Raw genomic sequence first — 20,993 nt, forward strand, 5'->3', positions numbered from 1 at the left:
AAACATACAGATTCCAAAAGAATACCATCACCCAGCGTCAGGTCCAGCTCTGCTGGGCTCTGATTTCATTGTCTTTCCTTGCACTTAACCACACAGCAGCAAGGCAGTAATTATGTACTGGGTGACAGCGAAGGCCGGACCAGCGGACAGTGGTGGAGGTGGACTGACACACATACCAGTGGGAGTAGCAGCCCCAGCCCTCCCCCAAATCCTCCTCCCACTATCGGCTACTGTGTCTTGTTTATCTCTTCCCATTGCCCTCCCCCAAACCCTCCTCCCACTATCTGCTACTGTGTCTTGTTTATCTCTTCCCATTGGGCCAAATGAGGAGTTTGGATCTGCCTGGGTCTAAAAGACTTCTGGAGTAGCAAGGGGAACAGCTGGTGGTTCCCGCCCATTGGCCATCTGGACTCACTTCCCTCTGTGGCTTTCAACAGCAGACTGGGGCTCTTTGGGTAGTCAAACCATTCTCTCAGACCATCAGGCTATGGGTGAGCCAGACCATGCTCTCACCCCACCCTGGATCCAGAGTGCACAGATGGCCTCAGCAACCAGTCTAAGGATGGCAAGTATCCCAAAGTGACCCACCAGAAATAAGCCCTGGCAGGACCTACTGGGGAATGGCACTGTTCCTCCATGCTTCCTGCAAGTCACAGAACGAAGCCATTCAGAAGTAAGCCAACACTTAACCCACCTGATCTCAAGGCCCCAGATCCAGCCAAGTTGCCCCTCAGTGCACTCCTGATGCACACAAGCCAATAAACCCTTTGTGCTTCAGAAAGTCTCAATCTACTCATGCACCGGCTGTCTTCCTCCTCTTCTCCTCCCCTTCAACTTGTAAAGAATCTGTTCATGCGTAAGTGGTCTTTTTTTCTTTTTCTTTAGTGTTAGGCAGGCACTGAGTTACATCTCTAACCCTCTTATTCTCCCCCCCCTTTTGAGACAGGGTCTAGAACGTAAGATTCTCCTGCCTCAGCCTTCTGAGTGCTGGGATTATAGGCATGGACACCACATCTGGCTCCTCTTCATTAGTCTCATATCAAAACCCTTTCCATCACTACCCTACCCACTCAGCCAGGGGCCTTGGGGTGGCACTTGCACTAGCAGACAATTCCCTGGCACAGGCCCGCTCCCTCCCCAACCTCTTCCTCAGGGTCACCCAGTTCTCTAGTGACACCTGCCACTAAAAGACAACATCCATGTGACAAACACTGTCTTTTCCCCAGCTTATATAACTTGCATCTGAGTGCAAAACTCAACAGGTTTACCAGGAATATGTACTTTTTCCCTCTCTGATTTCTCTTGAGAAAGCATGCCATCGTGCAAATGTGTGAGTGCTGACATCGTTGTAGCTCATGGGACCTGGCAGTGTTTTGCACACAGCAGGCAGACACTTAGCAACTCTGACTTGGGACGTGTGTTCAAACTTCGGGATATTCAAAAACTGAAGCTCTAGGAAACAACTTGATATTCCTAGATGAAACATAACTCCAAATTTCAAGTAGAAAATGATGCTACACCTTCCAGCCCTGCTACAAGGGGAGGGAGGCTGGTACCCCTTTCTCCTCATCAAGATGCTGGGCACTCAGGACTGTGACTGGGGTTTTCCTGATGTGATGCCCTCAGGCTTCGGTCATTGGCCCGATGTCATGTAAGAGAACCAAATCGAAGGCTGTGCCAAGGGATGGGATGTGTTTTCAATAAACAAAACCCTGAATGGTTATAAGTCTACCTCAGCTCTTGGAGCAGCAGCTGAGGGTCCCCAGACTGAGGTGAGCAGTTAGAGTGACACGACTCCCCCAGGCCCTCACCACCTTACCAACGCTTTAACAAAAAGACAAAACCCCAAATTGACCCATGGAGTTCAAGACAAGGGACAAAAACGCCTAGCGTCCTTGGAAAGCCCAGGAGCCTTTTGCCTGGCCAGAGGCAAGAAATGTAATTCTGAAAACCAGTTCATCTGTATGAAGATGACCTTAAATGTTCCCTAATTAGAGCTATGGTTAAGTTGGTCTACTTTAAAATTAACTTCTCCAAGAACTCTCCAGCAGCTCTACTTTCTGTGGAAGAGCTATGGCCTAAAATTAGCAGCTAATAAGGCCTTCCTCTGGGTGCCTGTACACAGTGGAGAGAGGGGGGCCAGGGAAGAGGAGGGAGAGGAAGGGGATGGCAAGCAGCCATAGCTGCATGGAAAGCTTACCCGGCACAGGTAGGCCCGGGCATACACAGACACCAATGGGTCCCCGATCCCTCTGATCACGCAAGAGAGCCGTGGCAGGCATTCGGAAATCCCACTGTGGGAGACAAAAAAAAGTTGCCATGATACATGTGAGAGAACTCCATGTTCTATTTCTGCAGTGCCATTATAGGATGGTGAATGTGGGTCAGGGTCTGTTCTGGGCTGGGTGTGGGTCAGGGTGTATGCACAGCTGAAAGGGCCCAACCCAGACCTCCTACGATCAGGCTCAGAATCTAACAACCTGCTCAAGACCACCCAGGCTGGAAGATCAAAGCCAGATGCAAATATGGTAAAGTAGCTCTTCCCAGAGCTCCCCAAGCTGTTCCACCACCCTCTCTCCTAGAGTGGGATTTCCTCAAGACAGTGAATAAAACAGACAGCTCTACCTCACTCAGACCTGTGTGTGTATTCCACACAAACTAAGTTTTCATGAATGGCAGCCACTACCACCTGCCATCTGTGTGCTGGTTATGGGACCCAGCATGACAATCTTAGAAGTCACAGTTCTAGACACTGAAGAAGAGCCTTACGTTTTAGAAAGGAATCTGTTACACTTCAGGATGGATGTTTCCACATAACTACAGAAACATGCCGTTAAGGAAAACATTTTCAAGGTGGCCAGTTCCTGCAGGCATAAACAATTCCAGAAGAAAACTAGGCAGGCAAGTCTCAGGAGAGAGGGAGGGCCTGGATGGCACTCAGTAACCCAAAGAATTCAGTTAGCCAGCGGCAGGCTCTCTACAGGGTTCTCAAACTCTCATACTTAAAAGCTTGTGAAATTGTTACAGGATTGACTCATGGTTCCATGTGGAAATTTAAAGTAGGTTTAGCACATTTCTAATCAAGGCTTTCTGGGGAAAACAATGAACCTGAGATAAGTCACAGTTCATTCTGTAATGCTGGCATTTATACAGAAAAGCTTGACCTTGGTTGCTTTTTGGCATTTTTGGAATCAGAGACTCACATCAAGACAAGGCAGCTTCATGGAGCAAATTCATGTGAAAATGGTCCTCAGGAAGTAAAAGCCTGATCTATATCATAACCAAAACAACAAACAAAAACTATACGGTACTGGGAGAGAGTAAGGGAAGAGGTGACATTGTGTAAAAAGAAACTTACTCTATCTGACTTATGTAACTGGAACCCCCCTATATATCACCTTTATAATAATAATAAAAAATTTAAAACTGCTACAAGGAAGCCAGATATCAGTGGCTCACAACTATAATTCAAAGCCAGACCAGGCAGACTAATTAACCACCAAAACACCAGAAATGGAGCTATGGCTCAAGTGGTAGAGTACCAGCCTTGAGGAAAAGCTAAAGGACAGTGCCCAGGTCCCCAGTTCAAACCCCAGAACCAGTATAAAAAAAAAAAAAAAAAAAAAAAATCCCTTTATGGAAAGAGCAAAGAAGAGTTCCAATGAGGGCTTCTCTGAAGCATGCCAGGCATGTTCAGGCAAGCGATCATGATGGAACCAAAGTTTCAAAGTTCTCTTTATGATCACCACATACAAAAAAAAGGATACAATCGTGGAATGAGTTCCCTGATGGAAGCAATCTTGAAAAACCAATTCAGGCAAGTTTCCTTGGCTGTGTCGTTTACATTCTCTGGGGAAAAGTGATCTGTAATACAAAACAGTCCTCATCAGTTCCCCTAGGTCCTAGAATCCTTACAGGCCTGAGTCCTGAGGCTGGACATTACTGCCAGACAGAAAATAGGGAGGGAGGTACAATGCCTTTTCTTTCCTTCCAAACATCATCATCCTTGTTAGGAAACCATTGGTGGCAACTGCGTACATACATCTGCATGCACACATGCGCACACACATACACACAGAGCACTGTGCTCACCAAATCTCCTCCTACCCCCCCCATTGCCCACCCCACCAGATCTGTCTGCCATCTTCTTTCCAGATGCAGAGGCAGAAGGGGAGGACACAGGGAAGGCTAATAACATCCCTGGGACACACAAGCAGGCGTATGGGCTTTGCAGCTACCGTGTCAGCCTCAGCTTCTACATGAGCCCTGAGGTGCTGTGCAAGGCAGTACTGTGACAACAGCCTGGAGAATTACAAATCCTTCAGGAGTCTGCTCCCTCACAGGATATGTGAGCTTCTGCCCAAAGGATATTATGGGCTAGACCCAAGGTAAATCAAGTGCCTGAGGTGAGAAAGCAGCCAGAGCTGCCAGCTCCATGGCTGTTCCAAGACTCAGGTCACCTTGCAGCCAAACTGCCAGTTTATTTCAGTATCTACCCTCTTCCTTCTTAATAATAGAAGTCTCCCTTACAGCACAGCAAGGTCATGTGACCAAGTGCTGGGCCAGAAATATACAAAAGTACAACTTCTGGGAAGCATCTTCCTTTTTTTCTTTTTCTTTTTTTTTTTTTTTTGGGTCCGGTCGTGGGGCCTGAACTCTGGGCCTGGGTGCTGTCCCTCAGCTCTTCAGCTCAAGGCTAGCGCTCTACCACTTGAGCCACAGCACCACTTCCGGCTTTTTTCTTTTTGCTTATGTGGTGCTGAGGAGTCGAACTCAGGGCCTCAGGCATGCAAGGCAAGCACTCTACCACTGAGCCACCTTCCCAGCCCATGGGAAGCATCTTTAAGTGAAGGCGTTTACCCTTCCTCCCTCCTTCCTACCTGCCAATCAGAATGTAGATACTAGAGCTGGAACCTCTGTAGTTACAATGATCCATGAGGGCAACTAGATGACGTCAGGCTCTCTGGTGCAATGGGCCAGCGGTCCTCCCACCCCCACGGCCCTGGCCTTTCTCATCATTTTTAATATAGTCTTTATTTTGAATTTAAAAACAAACAACAAAAAATTGACTTCTCAAGAGTTCGAGAACTGCTCTTGGAAGGAGATGAAAGAAAAGTAGAAAAAGGGAAGAAAACAGCACTTATCAAAATGGTGAAGGCAACTGCTCGTGTCTGGTGGAGGGGGAGAAGCAAAGACTGGAGACCCCTCCCATCGCTGAGTGTGTTTCCGTGCATTTAGGGTTCCACTAAGAAGGGAGAAATCAACTGCTTTGGACTCATAGCTTCCTGGCCTCCTTCTTCAGCCCCTGGAGGCTTGTGATCAAGGTGGTGAGAATTCCTCTGCCATCAGCAGATGACACTCAAGGCCCTTCTCCAGCAGGGATCTGCAGAATCCCCACGCCCACTTCCAGTGTTCAACAACTTCTGGGTGTCTAGCAGGCTTTGGTCATGCAAGAACTAGTCATTTTGAAATAGATGGGAAGGGACCACTTTCCCCTTCTTGACCTGAACCCATGCACAAAAAGCAACTTTTTTTCCCCCAGTTTCAAGAGTTTTCCACAGGAAAAGATGACGGTTATTTTTAAACTCACTTGTCACTCTTGTCTTCAGGGAGAGGGAGGGGCAGTGTTAATTTCTCTTCATATGACTGAATCATGCAGATGGAAATCCAAAAACAAAACTAGACCTATGAGGTCATCTAGGCCGTCTTCCACTGCCCAGCTGAAGGACCCGAACCCAGGGCTTGGCCAGGATGGACTCAGCAGTGATTCCTGTGATCTCAAAGGCTAGAATGATGGCTCTGGCAACTCTCCTGCACATGTGCACCAAGTGCCCGTGGCACACGATCCATAAACATTAGTACAGAGTCCAGGCTTTCCTTCCAGCTCAAGAGGTAAAGCACTTAACGTCCTATGGCAAACTAAAGACTCTACTTGGAAGCTTTCATTCTGGGGTGAAAGATCAGGAACAAATACAAAACAGAAAAGACAGGCAACTGGTAAGACAATGGGACAGAAGTTGGAGAACAGGGCGCTGCAGTGGACACTAAACTTAAGTGTAAGCAGGGTAGGTGTGGTCGTTAGATAGGGTGGTCAGAGCAAGCCCTTTGCAGAGCTGAACCCTGAGTTGGATACAGGAAATACATTCCAGGAAGTGGAAAAAAGTATAAAGGCCCTGAGGTAGGTACGACCTCAGCAGTGGTCCAAAATGAGAAAGCATCCTGGTACGATGGGCAGGCATGACAAGGCAGGTCATACAGGGTGACAGCCTAGGTAAGACTGTTTCCTTCCAAGTCCCATGGAAACTCCTGGAAGATCCTTGGCAGAATGGTATGGTATGATTATTATTTATTGGTGGCACTGGGGCTTGAACTCATGGCCTGCACTTGCTAGGCAGGTTTGAGCCATGCTCTAACTTATGGCAGGATTCACATTTTGGCACTTGGGCTGCCATATGGAGAAGGAATTCAGAATTTGGAAAATAATTCAGAAGAGACTAGGGTGCACAAAGAGCAGAGGGCGCCTCCTGCTTCCCACTTGTCTTTCTTGTGCAATGCTGCTTCTTTCAACCCTGAACTTCTGCAGTATGAAAGGAGGCAGCTCTGCCATCTGCAGAGAGAGAGCTTAGTGTGTACCAAGAAGCACAGGCTCTGCCAAACCAGGTCTACCTCGGGGCTGCTGAGAAGCACAATATGGCCCATCCAAGTCATCTCCTGGCTTAGAAAGAGAAGTACTTTCCCTCTCCAAATGGACGCAGATTCACATTTGCCTATCGACAAATATAAGGGAGGGGACAGCTTCATGTGTTTGCTGGATTGACAACTGTTAAAGGGAAGTGCACTTCCCTTATCTTTTTTGTTTTGGGGGGGGATACTGTTGTGAAATAGGGTTCCACTACGTAGTCCACCCTAGCCACCAATTCTGATCCTCCTGCCTCAGTCTCTCAGGTGCTGTGATTACAGGCATATGTCACCATGACTGCTCAATGTGTACTTTTCATAAACTCATAGACACTGGTATCTTTCCAGACTCCTAAGCCCTCAATCTTAGTTAAAACTCCTGAAGGCAAAGAGCCCAAGTATTAAATTCACCAACCATAACCTGATTCAAATGGAAAGAATGAGCACAAATGCCACCAGGCTTCTCTGGCTACATCATTTCTTTAGGCAGATTTTCAGAGTAGATTTCAGAGCTTTCTTCATAATCATGGCTAAGAGCCAGCCCCAACATCACCAGAAATCTTCAGCAAAGTCTACTTCCTTCCCCTTTTAGGTTCTGGGAACCAGAGATCAAAGTGCAGATGAAGATTTAAAATTAAATCTTAAAAGGCAAAAAAAAAATTAGCAAGCAAGCAGAAGCCTGAGTTGGGTTACAGGGGGGGAAAATAAGATACCCGGCGAAGGGAGAATTTTGGTAAATTAATAAATGCTAATTCATATTCTTAGACAAGGACTGAAGAGATGTGCATACAAAAACTCAATACTCAATACTCAAAGGACGGAGTAACTTACTAACAATTTTTCCTTATTTGGCCCTAAAAAAGGAAAACTATTATTGTGGTAGATGCAGATCAAATGCCTCTGGGGCTCAGGCAAGCCATATTAATGCTTTATTAGATTTTAACTTCCATGTTGGAAGGGGCTTTGTCTTTTCCACTAACACTGAACTCTAAGGAAGAGCTTGGTATCCAACAGCATTCAATAATTACTGGGTGGATAACATGAATGGATAAGTGGGATGGATAAATGGATGGATGGATTGACAGACAGATGGAAGGATGAATGACTGGGTGGGTGGGTGGATGAGATGGATAAATGGATGGATGGCTAAATGGCTAAGTGGGGGGTTAGGTAGGTAGATAAGAGGAAAGGGCAGAGAAGACAGGAAGAAGAAAGGGAAGGGAGGAAAATGAGAAGAACGCAGACTAGCAGTCTCCTGGGCTGCTGAGAAGATGGCTGTGAGGAGCAGAGGGAGGAGGGGTGACAAATGAGCGGACTTGCCTGCAGGAAAGCTCAGGAGTTAAGAGAGGAAACAAAGAAAGCTGCAACTGAGAGTCATGCCTCTCCAGACACAGTCATTATCAGATATGACAAAGGAAATTCATCATCCACTTATACCCATTATACCCTCCTGGGAATTTAAAATTGATTGACAATAAATTTAACACTTGGGTATAGATTGCCCATTCAAAGCATGTGTTACTATTGATTTATGTGAATAAAGTTTTCTTGAGTAATTTGCTTCTTGGGACAGGCAGCTTTGCAGGAAACCAGCAGCATGCCAAGCGGTAGAAAGCACTGAGACGCTGGTAGTGTAGCAGTTTCATTCTAGTCCTTGGCATTCCAGCACATTCCCATCCCTCACCCCAATTTGCAGCTGGGCCCTTGGTGAACCTCCTAATATATTGGAAGACTGAAACACTGCCAAGTCTTCAAATGGGTCCTTTTACCTTAGCACATCAAAATCATTTCCTTTATCCTGGCAGTCAGACCTTGTCATAGCAACTCTGTGCATTACCTGGCAGGGTGCCGCGGCTGTCCATGCACATGGAGAAGATGCGCTCATAAACCAGCTTTCCTAAGGGAAGAGGATACAGGCTGTGCTTAGGGACAAGATGTCATCTCCCAGGCGCACCCCATCTTGTGGCAGGATGTTGCCACCTAGTGGACACAGGTTAAGATATCTCTCTTTTTCTGTAATACTGAGGTCTGAACTCAAAGCCTCACAATTCCTAGGCAAAGAGCTCCACAACTTCAGCCTCACCCCAGCTCTTTGGCTTTTAGGGGTTTTTTTTTTCATACAGGGTCTCATACTTCCACCTGGGCTGGCCTCAGAACATGTCTTCCTACTTATACCTTCCAAGGTGACAAACACTCAGTAAGTTTTGCCCAGACTGGACTTAAACTGCAATCTCTGTCTCCCAAGCAGCTGGGATTACAGGTGTACACCACCACACCCAGCTTCATACTACTAATGAAAGAGGATTTTTCTTCTGTGAGAGGAAGAAATGTGACATTTCTACCTTCTGGATCTCTCTAAGGAGCCTTGGGTCTCTTGATGCATTTAACAGAACATTCTAGGCATTCATTCTGCATTTGTTTTTAGGCCAGACTAAAAATGACAGCCATGGGCTGACTCCAGCTGAGACCATGTGTTTTGTCAACTTTAATGGCCCACCAAGTGTTTATTCTTTCAAGTCCCAATGACAATGAGCTCCTGGTTCCTGCAGTACCTGAGACCAGTCCTGAAGTTTTCAGCACAGTAAGCCAATAAACACCCCACACACCATTTCCCAGGCTGATTAGGGGTTCTGTCATTTCTCGGAGCTAATTCACCCAGGCCCCCATCTCCTAGACAGGCCTGACTCAGTCTCCAACTGAGTTTATTTTCTGACAGGTTAGCTCTGCTGATAGGACCTGCTGGGTTGGGAGCCCTCAACACTCCTTGCCTCTGCCCAGACCCTGGCCCTCAGAGGATGGATGGCAGCACTGCCTGGTCCTTTGGGTCACCTTCCTGTAACAGTCATGGATAGGCCAGGGAGGGGGAGTTGCCTGGTTTGGGAAAACTGCCTGTGGCATTCCTAGGGGCCTCCTGCAGCTCTAAGCTATGGGCCTCAGTTTAAGACATTCTTCCTGGCTATAAAAACTCTGCAAGGGTCTTGTAGTGGGGACCCAGGCAGGCAAAATGCAGCATGAAGGCCTTAGTAAGGTCCAGGCAGAAGGCTTGGGATGGGTGAGCGGGGAGAGCTTTAGGAGACTGAGCTGCAAGCCATAGGTATCTGGACACAGGGGTATGATACTGACAGCTCTCAAACCTGAGCAAAGGGTTACATGGCAAAGCTACTCCCTGAGACAGGGACCTTGTAAGGCAGGGAAAAGGCCGAGAAGACAGGCCAAGTCCAGTGCCACTGTCCATCTGAAACATCTCCCAGAGGGGCATGTGCTGAAGTTTGACTCACAAGCTTAACACTGTTGTAAGGCAATGGACCTTGAGGGGAGGGGAGACTTAAAGGGAGGTCTTGAGGTCACTGGGGGTGTGGCTTCGAAGAGAAAGTGGGACTCCAGCCCCTTCTTCACACTTTTTGCCTCCTGGCCATGGATTTGCTCTGCCACAGGCTTTCACTGGGACGTGCTGCCTCTGGCAAAGGCCAGCCAAAGACCACCAGATCATGCACTGGACCTCCAAAACTCAAGTAACCCTCTTTCCTTGAGGGCAGAAGGTGACTAACAGCCAGTCATGAACAGTGAGGGCTCCAGATGCCCCGAGGTGGCAGAACGTGGCTCACAGCGACCCCTACTGGCCTATCCACCTGGTCAGCCTAAGGCAAAAACCAGCACCCGAGCGTCTCCCAAACAGCCCCACTACAGCGGGACAACACTCAGGGCCCTATGACCAATGACAATTTACTGAGTATTTCAATGTAGCTGCAAGTAGCTGGCATTAGAAAGTTCCCAGCACAAAGAAATGCTAAGTGACTGAGGTAGTGAGCATGCAGCTCCCTTCCCCGATCACTACACACTGAAAGCCAGAACTGACATGTACAATTACAGATGCGAATTAAAAACATTACAAAGAGAAGAACCTTTGACAATGGGCCTGGGTGGGTTGGGTCCCCTCAGGATTTTCCTACTTCACAGGGCAGAATCTAACTGCAAGCAGGTGTTCTGGCTAGTTAGCACTTACCAAAGGTGTCAAGGATGTCAGTGATGAGGACAAACTTGCTGGGGTAGAACTGAATCACACTCGTGTCTGAGAGGAGCTTGGAGCACTGCAAGAGAGGGCAGGATGATTCACCTGGCACGCCTCTCACAGCTGGGCCCTGGGTCCACATCATCAATGGCTCCCACTAACCAGTTAAGGGCTGGCTGCGAGCCTGTGCTAGGCAAACAATAGTGCTTCTGATACACAGACTCCAACTGCTCACAGACAACCTACTAAGGAAGATTCTGGAAAGCCATGAACAAGGAAGACTCATTGGGAAGCCTCCGCCTCCAATGCACCAGGCTCAGCCTTCAACGCCATTCTGCCTTCCCATGACCAATCTGATGCTCCAGCTTTCCAGCTGGCCTCCTCTGCTTTATTCCTGCTTTGTCAGGATCCGCCAGGCAAGTACACCCCAAATCTGCACACTTGTCTCTGTTAATTTAAACGCTCACTCCTGATTCTCCTTGAAGGTGTTTCTCTACATGCTGGCTGCATTTTGCCTTGCCAGGCACTAGCAATCCCTACACTGCCCCCACAGCAGAGCCCTAAGCACCCCACACTGACATCTTGTAGAACCACAGACAGCAATTTCTACTTTGAAGAACTAAGCTTAGCACTCCGAAATTTTGAGATTTTGACCACACATCAATCACTCTCACAGTAAACCTTGGAGCGATTCTGGCCAAGATCTTTACAAAAAGTAGGAGCTGTTTTCCTTGCAGGACTTGACTCGCTCAAGTATCAGTGTATCAATACTCTCCTAAAAGTATAGACCTGCTTTCCCTAGCGCAAAATTCTAGAGAATGTCTTTAAAATCCATCTATCAGACATGCTATTAGTCCTTAACTTGCCAGGCCAACTTGATCAAGAGTCCTGGTGGAGGAAACCTGAGATCGCACTGCTTATTCTACAGTGTACACAAATCAGAGCCAACATACTGCCTCACCTAGGGGAATCAAAACTTTGTAATCCAGGGTCACAGCTGCTTCCTGGAATTGGACAGTGCTCAACCTGTGCAGTTGCACATTGTGGCCCTGGGGCTCATGACCTCATGAACACAGTTTCACCATCATGGCCTTTCACATCAAGTATGTGAAGACAGGGCAGATGAATAAATGTCCAATCCTACAGACAGGCTGCTACAAACCCAACGTGAGAAGTTTTAGAAGGAAATCTGTGGGGAGGTGGGCAATGTCACCCCATCCCCCCTACCCCATCCCTCGGACCTGGATGACTATTTTCAGAGCCTTCACTTTCTGGTCCGAGGCCCAGGCATCCTTCAATGACTGGTTGAGCTCCTCTATGCGGTTCACGTAGTCCTGCTGAGTCAGGTTCAGCAGCTCCTTCTGGGACCCCTGTGTGGAGAGGCAGAGGTGTTGGCAGAGGGAAACAGGGAGCCTGTCTGACCCCTGACTCTCTTCAGAACAGCTGGGTTCTGGCTATTTTCTCCCTGTCCACAGTCCTCCACACACTGATGCCCTGGGTTTTCTACCCAGAACAGGGAGCAGCCAGGCCCAAGCAGCCCAGCTCAGCCACCACCACGGCTGACTGAGCAGTGTCTGTGCCCCTGCACTTGCTCTCTGTGGATTGGCATAGCACCCATATCCCTGCTTACTGGGAGTAGCAGGAGTGGGGCTCAATGCAAAGTTCAGCAGACATGGTTTCACTCAGGATGCCAGGCAACATTCTTCTCTGCACCCAAGGAGCTAATGGTACGGAGGGCCAGATGCCTGCAGTAGTGGGGTGAATGCATTCGAGGCACCCTCTCTGCCCAGATCTGGAACTGGAGACTTGGGGGGGCCACAGCTATGCATTGGCTTAATCAAGGAATGAAACAACCCCACTGTCCACAAGCTCCCCATCAACACCAGACACAATAGACGGCTTCTCACCTCCTCAAAGTCATCCAGCTCCTCCAGCCGCGTGCGGACTTTCTCTGACATGGCGGACCCAGCCGCTCCCGCTCTGCCTGCACAGGAGGCACACTGGTCACACACACCGCTGGCTTTACTCTCGCCCAGCTCAAACCCCTCCACCACCAAGAATGGCATCCTTCAAGTAAATGGCATCCTTCAATCTCCAGCTCCAGGCAGAGATGGCAGAGGGCTCATTACAGAAAAGACTACCTCCTGTGTAGCAAAGCTCCAAAGGATTTCCACTTAGTGGCCACACTACCAGAAGTAGAGCTGCCTGGGGAAGGGGATCCCCCACATTTGGGTTTCATGAAACTGCACTCTTGTTCTCTCCAAGTGAGAAAGGATGCCAAAAGCCCTCGTGTCACCATTTGCCTCAGACCTGTCTTCAGCATGACATGTTTGCCCCAAACCAGCTAAGCAACTTCCCTGTGTGCCAGAGGGGGGCTTGAAAGCAACAGAGCCAGATGGCTTTATCCCAGCATCTACTACCATAGTTGCTGCCACTGGCAGGGGCCAGAGGACAAAGGTGACAGCTGCCCTCAGTCCCACCTTCTGGCCTGCAGTGTGGCTTCCAAAATACACACTACATGGCTTATGAAGAGCAGAAAGCCCTTCCTCACACCTTGGAAATCTGGCCAGTTCAAGATGAAGGTGCCAGTGGGTTCAATGTGTGCAGAAGTCCTAGCCTATGCTTCCTAAATGGCATTTGAATTCCCTGGGCCCTTCATGTAAGGACACAAACCCACTCATGAAGACCTTCACAACCTCATGATATCCCTGAAGACTCTGACTAAAACCATCCCCTGCTGCTGTGCCATCTCTACCTGCAGAACAAGAGTGGGAAGAGGAGGTCATGTATCATCTGTCATATCCCAAAAGCCACCCTCACCTGTACCCTAGCAGGACAGGATTTATTAACATACTAACCAAAAGGAAACTAAGGGCTGACAAGGTGGCTCAGTGGTAAAGTGCTTGCACATGAAGCCCTGGGTTCAACTCCTCAGCACCACGTAAACAGAAAAAGCTGCAAATGGTGCTGTAGCTCAAGTGGTAGAGTGCTAGCCTTGAGCAAAAAGAAGCATCAGGGACAGTGACAAGCCCTGAGTTCAAGCCCCAGGACTGGCAAAAAAAAAAAAAGGAAACAAAGGAAAGCTCAAAGGAATTGTAGGGTCCCCTCTTGCAGTGCTGACTCAGCAAGGAGGGGGCTGCATTCATTCCACTCACAAACTTTTCAAGCTTTTCCTACTCCTTGTGCTCCACTGGGGAGCCTATCCCACAGCACTTAGGAAGTCTTAAAAGGGGAAATAGAACAGCTGCTTTCAGGGCCCCAAGAACCAGGATGTCCACACTTTCTCGAGAGGAAAACTTAATAAGGCAAAGGAAAGGTATAAAGCAGCCCCCAGCTGGTGGGGGTGTTCCCCTTGTTCTTTATGTCCCTGAAGACAACAGGACACCTGTCTTTTACTCCTTGGCCTCTATCAGGCTCTAAGCATGTATTTTTATTCTCCATTGTATTGATGGAGTTTTACAGTTTTACAGCTTTAATGAATTAGAAATCAGGACTGTATAATACAAACTATTTTCCCTTTCGCAAAATTATACTAAATGCAGCAAATTTCCCAGCAAAACAAGAACTGTTCATACCTTTGTCAGATCCCATAAACAGATTCTGCAAAGACAAAGAATCCATGAATGTTGTCTCAACATAAAGTACCAGAATCACTGTTTCTCCACAAAGCCATATATGTGTACTCAAAGAAGGCAGAAGCAAATAGTCAAAGGAGGAAATGTGAGGTATCACTTTCACCTCACTTCAAAGCTCTCAGGTGAGCCAGCAGACCCCAACATCTGCCAAGTCAGCAGTCACCTAACAGAATATGGCTGCCTTTCCCATTTCTGCACTGTAGTCACTCTGGGCGGGGTCACCTTGGTGGGCTGTCCTGGACACTGAAAGGTATCTGAGGGCCTCCCAGGTCTCCACCCCCAGATGCAGGGCAGGAGGGTGAAGGGCTGCCACTGTGATCACCAGCTTTCTAGACTTTTCCACAGGTGGGCTGTCCTGGACACTGAAAGGTATCTGAGGGCCTCCCAGGTCTCCACCCCCAGATGCAGGGCAGGAGGGTGAAGGGCTGCCACTGTGATCACCAGCTTTCTAGACTTTTCCACAGGACTCTGAAGTGGACTCTTGTGGAAAGCACTGCTTAGGCTCACTGTATGTATTCCAAAAAAAAAAAAAGGGAAGATGCAAATAATCCAACAATTCAGCTTGCATGTCATTCTGCTGTTCCCTTCCTTCCCCACAGGAAGAGGGAGGTGGTAGAAGGTTCCACTTCCTGGCCTCCCTTGCAGCTCCCCAAACCACCCCCCACCTGCCCCCTTCAAGACTAAGTCCAAAGCAGGGCACCAGTGGCCCACACCTGTAATCCTAGCTACTCAAGAGGCTGAAATCTGAGAATTGCAGTTCAAAGCCAGCCTGGGCAATAAAGTTCATGAGACTCATCTCCAATAAACCACCAAAAAAGGGATGGGAAGGTGGCTAGTGGTAGAGTGCTTGCCTTGCATGCAAGAGGCCCTGGGTTCAATTCCTCAGCACCACATAAGCAGAAAAAGTTGGAAGTGGTTCAGTGGCTCAAAAGGTAGAGTCCTAGCTTTGAGCTGAAGAGCTGAGGGACAGTGGCCAGGCCCAGAGTTCAAGCCCCACGATCGACTAAATAAATAAATAAACCACAAAAAAAACTGGTGCTGTGGCTCAAGTGGTAGAATGCTTGCCTTGAGCGGAAGAGCTGAGGGACAGCAACCAGGCCCCGAGCTCAAGCCACATGACTGACCCTGCCCCTGCTCCCTCCCCCCCCCCCAAAAAAAAAGACTAAGTCCTCCAGGAGGCCCCTGAATGGAAGGGTCCACTTTGTTCCCTTTCTTCCATCCATGAAGTCTAAGTTCAGCACATCAGCAGGATAGAGAGCCCCTCCAGCCCTGCACACCCACTCTGCCTCCTTCCCTCTGAGCCTCCTCCCCTCCGAGCCTCCTCTCAGAAGAGAGAGACACGTGCCACGCCTGGTGCCTTCACTGGGGAGGACCTAACTTGCCACAGGCTCACCTGCTTCCCTGGGTGGGAAGCCCTCTCCCAGGGGAGGGGAAGCCACATGCCCCACACATGCACAGCCATCCTATGAAAGCCAACTGCCTCGGCTGGGGCCAGCGAACTTTCAGCTGCAGGAGGACATGCTGCGGCCCAGAATGCAGTGGTGGTACCCGGTGCCCTTCAAGGGGACTCCACTACTCTAATTCTGCTCTAAACCAACCTCCTCCTGATTCTCATCCCTGATCTCCCACCCACCCAACAGGAGGAGCTGGGCAGCAGGAGGGCCTCAGGTACTCACAATAGAGAGCCTCTCAGTGGTAGTGTACCGGGCCAGGATTTCCCCCCGCTTGCTGGCCCAGGGCTCAAAATCTGATCCCACCATGGAGCTGTCATCCTGGTCCCGCTTCTTCCTGGTGCTGTCCTGAGGAGCAAAACATGAAGATGTCCCTTTAGCACAGGCTGTGGCAGGAGGCCCTGCCCTGGGGGAGCGGGGCAGATCGTCTGAAGATTTACAGTGCTGCAAACATCAGTTCAGGTCTGCAAATATCATTCTGGGTCATTTCACTAGAAATGGCCAAGAGCCACAGCTCACAAAGGAAAGGAAATTGAACAAAATCACTGTTCTACTGCCCAAACAGCAGGCTGAAACCACTACTGACATCAGTGCCAAGCAGCAAATGGAGTAGGGACAGGTGAGGCCCAGGTGCAGGATAGGCTGGTACCATCAGACCCTTCCCCCATACTGCCCTCCCCCAGCAGTGCTCTGCACATGGGCACCAGGATGGAGAAATGTTCAAGTAACATTACTGGTAAGACAGCAAACCCAGAACATCCTGTGTGGGCAGTGGAAGAACATGTTAGTGCCATACCTGGTTCTTACAACCCAACATGACCATCACAAATGAGATTGTGACCAAAAGCAACACAGGAAGTTTCCCCCCATAGATCATCAAGCCAAAATCAAGTGCAAAAGATAGATGGACTTCTACAAAAACTCTCTTACGTGAGAGAGCAATATGAAGTGGAAGCTAAGTGCAGGTTCTGGAGTGGCAGCTGGCCAGGTTCTGGCATGGAGGTGACTTGCCCTCTCAGGCTGGCCATGCCCACCTCCTTAAATGAAGAACCAACAGACAGGATGCGGCGCTGTTCTGTGCAGATGCACACATCAGCCAGCCCCTTAGGTAACCACAGAGAAGGCAAACTGGCATTGAGTGTAGCTCAGAGGCAGAGCTCTCCACAGCTTGCACAGAGCCAAGGTAGATCCCCAGCACTGCCAAAAAAAAAAGCATGAAAATAATAAATACATTTTGCTGGGTGCTGGTGGCTCACGGCTGTCATCCTAGCTTCTCAAGAGGCTGAGATCTGAAGATCATGGTTCAAAGCCAGCCCGGGTAGGAAAGTCCGTGAAACTCTTATCTCCAATAAACCACTCAGAAAACCAGAAGTGGCGCCATGGCTCAAGTGGTAGAGCGTGCGCCTTGAGCTGAAGAGCTGAGGGACAGCGCCCAGGCCCAGAGTTCAAGCCCCACAACTGACAAAAAAATAAAATAAAATAAAATACATTTTAAGATGTTTCAAAAATAAAGAGCTGAGCGCTGATGGATCATGCCTGTAATCCTCGATACTTAGGAGGCTACGATCTGAGGATTGTGGTTTGAAGACAACCCAGCTAGGAAAATCTGTGATACTCTTAGCTCCAATTAGCCACAAGTGCCAGAAGTTGATCTGTGGCTCAAGTGGTACAGTACTAGCCTTGACCAAATAAAAGCTCAGGGACAGTGCCCAGGCCCTGAGTTCAACTAGAGCAACCAGAGCTCAGGATATTGCCAAGGCCCAAGATCAGCACAAAAAAGAAAATAAAAAAGACTGACTTGGATATCTCCCCTCTTGCCTCTTTAGCCAAGACCCTGGTAAAAGTGGATTGACATGGACTGTCACAAACACAACTCCCTGCACATGAATTGTACATCCTCAAATGGAAGCCCACCTACCCACACACACCAGTGGCCAGGGCACATTACCGTGGCTGCTGCCACAGCTGCAGGGTCAGCAGTGGCTGCAAACATGGAGAGAGGGTCCGTGCCATCAAGGACGCTGCTCAGGGGGTCCACCACGGAGCTGGAGGAAGAGGAGGATGTGGATGACGTGCTTCCTTTCCGGCTCACCTTCTTTGTTTTAGATTCTGTGACCTGTGGGAAGTTTGTGGAGATCCTGTCACCTACCCTTGGTCAGGGTCCCTTCCTCTTCAGGAAGGGAAGCCAAGATATCAAAACTGACACCTTGGTCTTCCAGACACTGAAAGCTTTGCTCCCATACATATAAAGGGCTCAGACTCCATTTATTTTTTTAATATGCATTTATTGTAAAGATACTGTATAAAGGGGTTACAGTTACACGAGTAAGGTACATTTCCTATCGAGCATTGTTACCCCCTCCTTTGTTTCTCCCCTACCATCCCTTCCCTCCCCACCTCCCCAACTTCTCCCTCCCTCAGACCCCATTTATAGGGGGGAAAAACAAAAACAAAAAAACTGACACCTTGACTTATCAATATGCAAGGGGTTGGGGGTGGGGCTTACTTTTTGTGATAAGCACCATGAATGCTAATCACAGCTGTTTGGGAAGGGAAGGCAGGGAGTTAGCTAGGAAGGGTTTGAAAAATTACTTGGAGGCCACTGAAAGGCAGGCACAATAGGACTAGGGGCAGCCTAAAAGCCTCTATGATCCGCTCTCCTCAGCATTGACTTACAAGCTAATCATTGATCCTGCAAAATGGATGTTGCCAAAACTATAACCAGACAAGAGACTTCACACAAAGATCCAAGAAGAGCCTCAAAATGACCTTTTCAGACTTAGCCCCTGTCCAGAATTTCACACACAGGGACTGCAGCTCACACAGCTACGCATGCACACAACCTTCCTTCACTTCCGTAAGGAGCCTCTCTGTGGGCAAAGAGCCACCCCAGACCTGCTCCATCTCAGTTCTGCCCTTCCCAGACCAGCACAGGGGCATTGACATTTCTCAGGAACTACCAGGCCATCTGCCTGGCAAAAGTGGTGTAGGCAAGTCATGAATCAGCATGTGTGGCCTTCCACAACTGTGGACCTTGAAAGCATTCAATAAGAACTTTGCAGCCGGGCACTAGTGGCTCACCCCAAGCACCACCCAAAAGAACCCTGTGTATTCACACTCCAGGTCTCTAGCCTGATTTTTTTTTTTTTAACATCAACAGGTAGCTATGGTGAGTACTGATTCTCCGTGTTCCAAAGAGAGAAAACTAGAAGCAAAGTGTAGTTTGCTGACACATCCAAACTGGGGCACCTGTTCCTCACCAGGCCTCAGGGACAGGAGAGCAGGGAATGGAAGGGATGGTGGTGTGATGAGCTGAGTGGTAGGCAGCTGAGCTGCCTGAGGCGAAGGGAAGAGGCAGAAAATGTTTTATCCAAGTTCTTGAGTCAATACAACCTCAGAGCCTTAGGGTGTTCACTGAGCCTTGGGGGAAGGGGAATCACCAAGCACTGGGGGTGCTCACCATGATGGGCTTCAGCGGGTGGTAGTCACCACACTCTAGCTGCACGGACTCCAGGCGGCAGGATGCCAACTCTGCCTTGTAGTTCCGGTTCCTGGAGTGCCTGCAGCAAGAGAACAGGGTCAGCTCAGAGATGGACACACCCAGACCCAGCAAGAGATGGTGACCAGCCTAGGAGCTAGGCCTGAAGCCCAACGGACAATGATTGTGTCCTAGGTGCTGGGTTCCAAACCTCCACTCCCCCGTGGGCTGAAGGACTTTAACTCTTTCAACTGCCTCCGTTTTCTCACCTGAAAAACTAACATACGAGAATTAAGGCTAAGCACTGTGTGGGTCACCAAACAAGAGCTTGACAGGTGTAAATTCCATGTTCTCTGCAGGCCTCCTCAACTTCAAAGTTGCTGGCCACCTGCCATCCTGCTCCAGGCTCTGGCAACAACAGGGATGGGCAACACCCTCTCTCCTTCTCCCCCCCCCCCCCCTTCCTCCAAGCACTGTGATTTGCAATCAGGGCTCAGCTAGCTCTACTACTTGAGCCACACTCCTTTTGCTTTTGTTTTCCAGATAGGGTCATGTTCTTTTGCTTGGGACAGCTTCAGACAGATAATTCTCCTCCTGAGTGGCTGGGATTACAGATGTGAACTATCACACTCAACCCTGAGCCCTGATTCTTTTAAAGGGGGAACACATTTGTGGGAAAACCGAAAGACAAACATGCAGGGACCACACAGAAATGCTTAGCACATAGCCTGTTAGGAACTCTGAAGACTCTAGACACTAATAGGGATGTGATATCTGTTTCTAAAATTCCAACAAGCTGGATGTTGGTGGCCCACAGTGTAGTCCTAGCTACTCAGGTGGTTGAAATCTGAGGATCTTGGTTAGAAGTCAGTCCACCAGGGAAGTTTCTGAGACTCGTATCTATAACTAACAACCAAAAAGCCAGAAGTGGAGGCGTAGCTCAAAGTGGTAGGGCACCAACCTTGAAAGAAAAACCAAGTGAGAGCCCCAGGCCCTGAGTTCAAGTCCCAGTACTGACTGCGGTACCTTTCTGGAAGTTTCTCGTGTTTTGGGAGCTTAGGTCTTACTGATTTCCCAAAAGGCACCGGCCACTTGTCAAGCCCCAAGCCCATTTCAAAGGAAGCTGAGGGCGTGAGGGGCCTTTGAGGCAGTTGCTCGCTCCCGAATAATCCCACTGTCCTGAGGTCCCCTCACACACATCGCTATTTCAGCCACCAGAGCCCTCTGTCTGACACCTCGGAGCACGCCATTCCCTTCTCCCGAGCTCCTACTCGCCCCTCAAGACCTAGTTTCAGGTGTTCTTCTGACGCCTTCTCGGGCGCCCAGCGGCTTCCCCGGAGGCCGGGGCGCGAGCGCGCGCCGCGCACCCTGGGGGACGCGCAAGGCCACTTGACAGCCGAGGCTGGGCTCGGGGGCACGGAGGCGGCCCCGGGCGGTCCCGAGCCCAGCACCCGGGCCCGGCCCCCGCCAGCCGCCCCGGGGGCGAGCAGGGACGCGGGGCCTGTGGGCCGGGGGTAGCCGCCGCAGGGACAGAGACCCCCATAGACCAGCGCTCCCGCCACCGCCTCCTTACCACGGGAACGCGGCCATCTTCCCTGTCACGTGACCGCAGGCACGGGACTGCTCTCCCCTTTCCCTTCCGGATGTGCCCCGCCCCGTCCGCCCGCCATGATGGTCAGGGGCGGGTGCCGTAAAGCGAACCTGGGCACTGTCGTGCACGGCGCCATGTTTACTGGGGGCCG

General features: G+C 49.5%; 1 protein-coding gene across 2 annotated transcripts in view; it reads right to left on the bottom strand.

The window, feature by feature from the left end:
- The window catches only part of LOC138825582 (VPS35 endosomal protein-sorting factor-like), a 56,225-nt gene extending 35,325 nt beyond the window's left edge, over nt 1-20,900 (bottom strand). The window contains exons 1-12 of one of the 2 annotated variants that reach the window (XM_070020235.1): nt 20,825-20,900; nt 19,234-19,333; nt 17,722-17,889; nt 15,999-16,121; nt 14,263-14,287; nt 12,595-12,671; nt 11,929-12,057; nt 10,682-10,766; nt 8,516-8,575; nt 3,768-3,864; nt 2,770-2,817; nt 2,201-2,294 (exon numbers count right to left, since the gene is read on the bottom strand). In XM_070020235.1, the coding sequence (XP_069876336.1) occupies nt 2,201-2,294; nt 2,770-2,817; nt 3,768-3,864; nt 8,516-8,575; nt 10,682-10,766; nt 11,929-12,057; nt 12,595-12,671; nt 14,263-14,287; nt 15,999-16,121; nt 17,722-17,889; nt 19,234-19,333; nt 20,825-20,841 (1,023 nt within the window). In that variant the 5' untranslated portion in view covers nt 20,842-20,900. Of the gene's footprint in view, nt 1-2,200; nt 2,295-2,769; nt 2,818-3,767; nt 3,865-8,515; nt 8,576-10,681; nt 10,767-11,928; nt 12,058-12,594; nt 12,672-14,262; nt 14,288-15,998; nt 16,122-17,721; nt 17,890-19,233; nt 19,334-20,486; nt 20,514-20,824 lie in introns of those variants that run through there. The other variant, XM_070020236.1, reaches the window with a different exon arrangement.
- Nucleotides 20,901-20,993: the final 93 nt, after the last annotated feature.

The sequence above is a fragment of the Dipodomys merriami genome, unplaced genomic scaffold (assembly GCF_024711535.1).
Source record: "Dipodomys merriami isolate MVZ:Mamm:240054 unplaced genomic scaffold, mDipMer1.0.p SCAF_138, whole genome shotgun sequence".
Lineage (NCBI taxonomy): Eukaryota > Metazoa > Chordata > Mammalia > Rodentia > Heteromyidae > Dipodomys > Dipodomys merriami.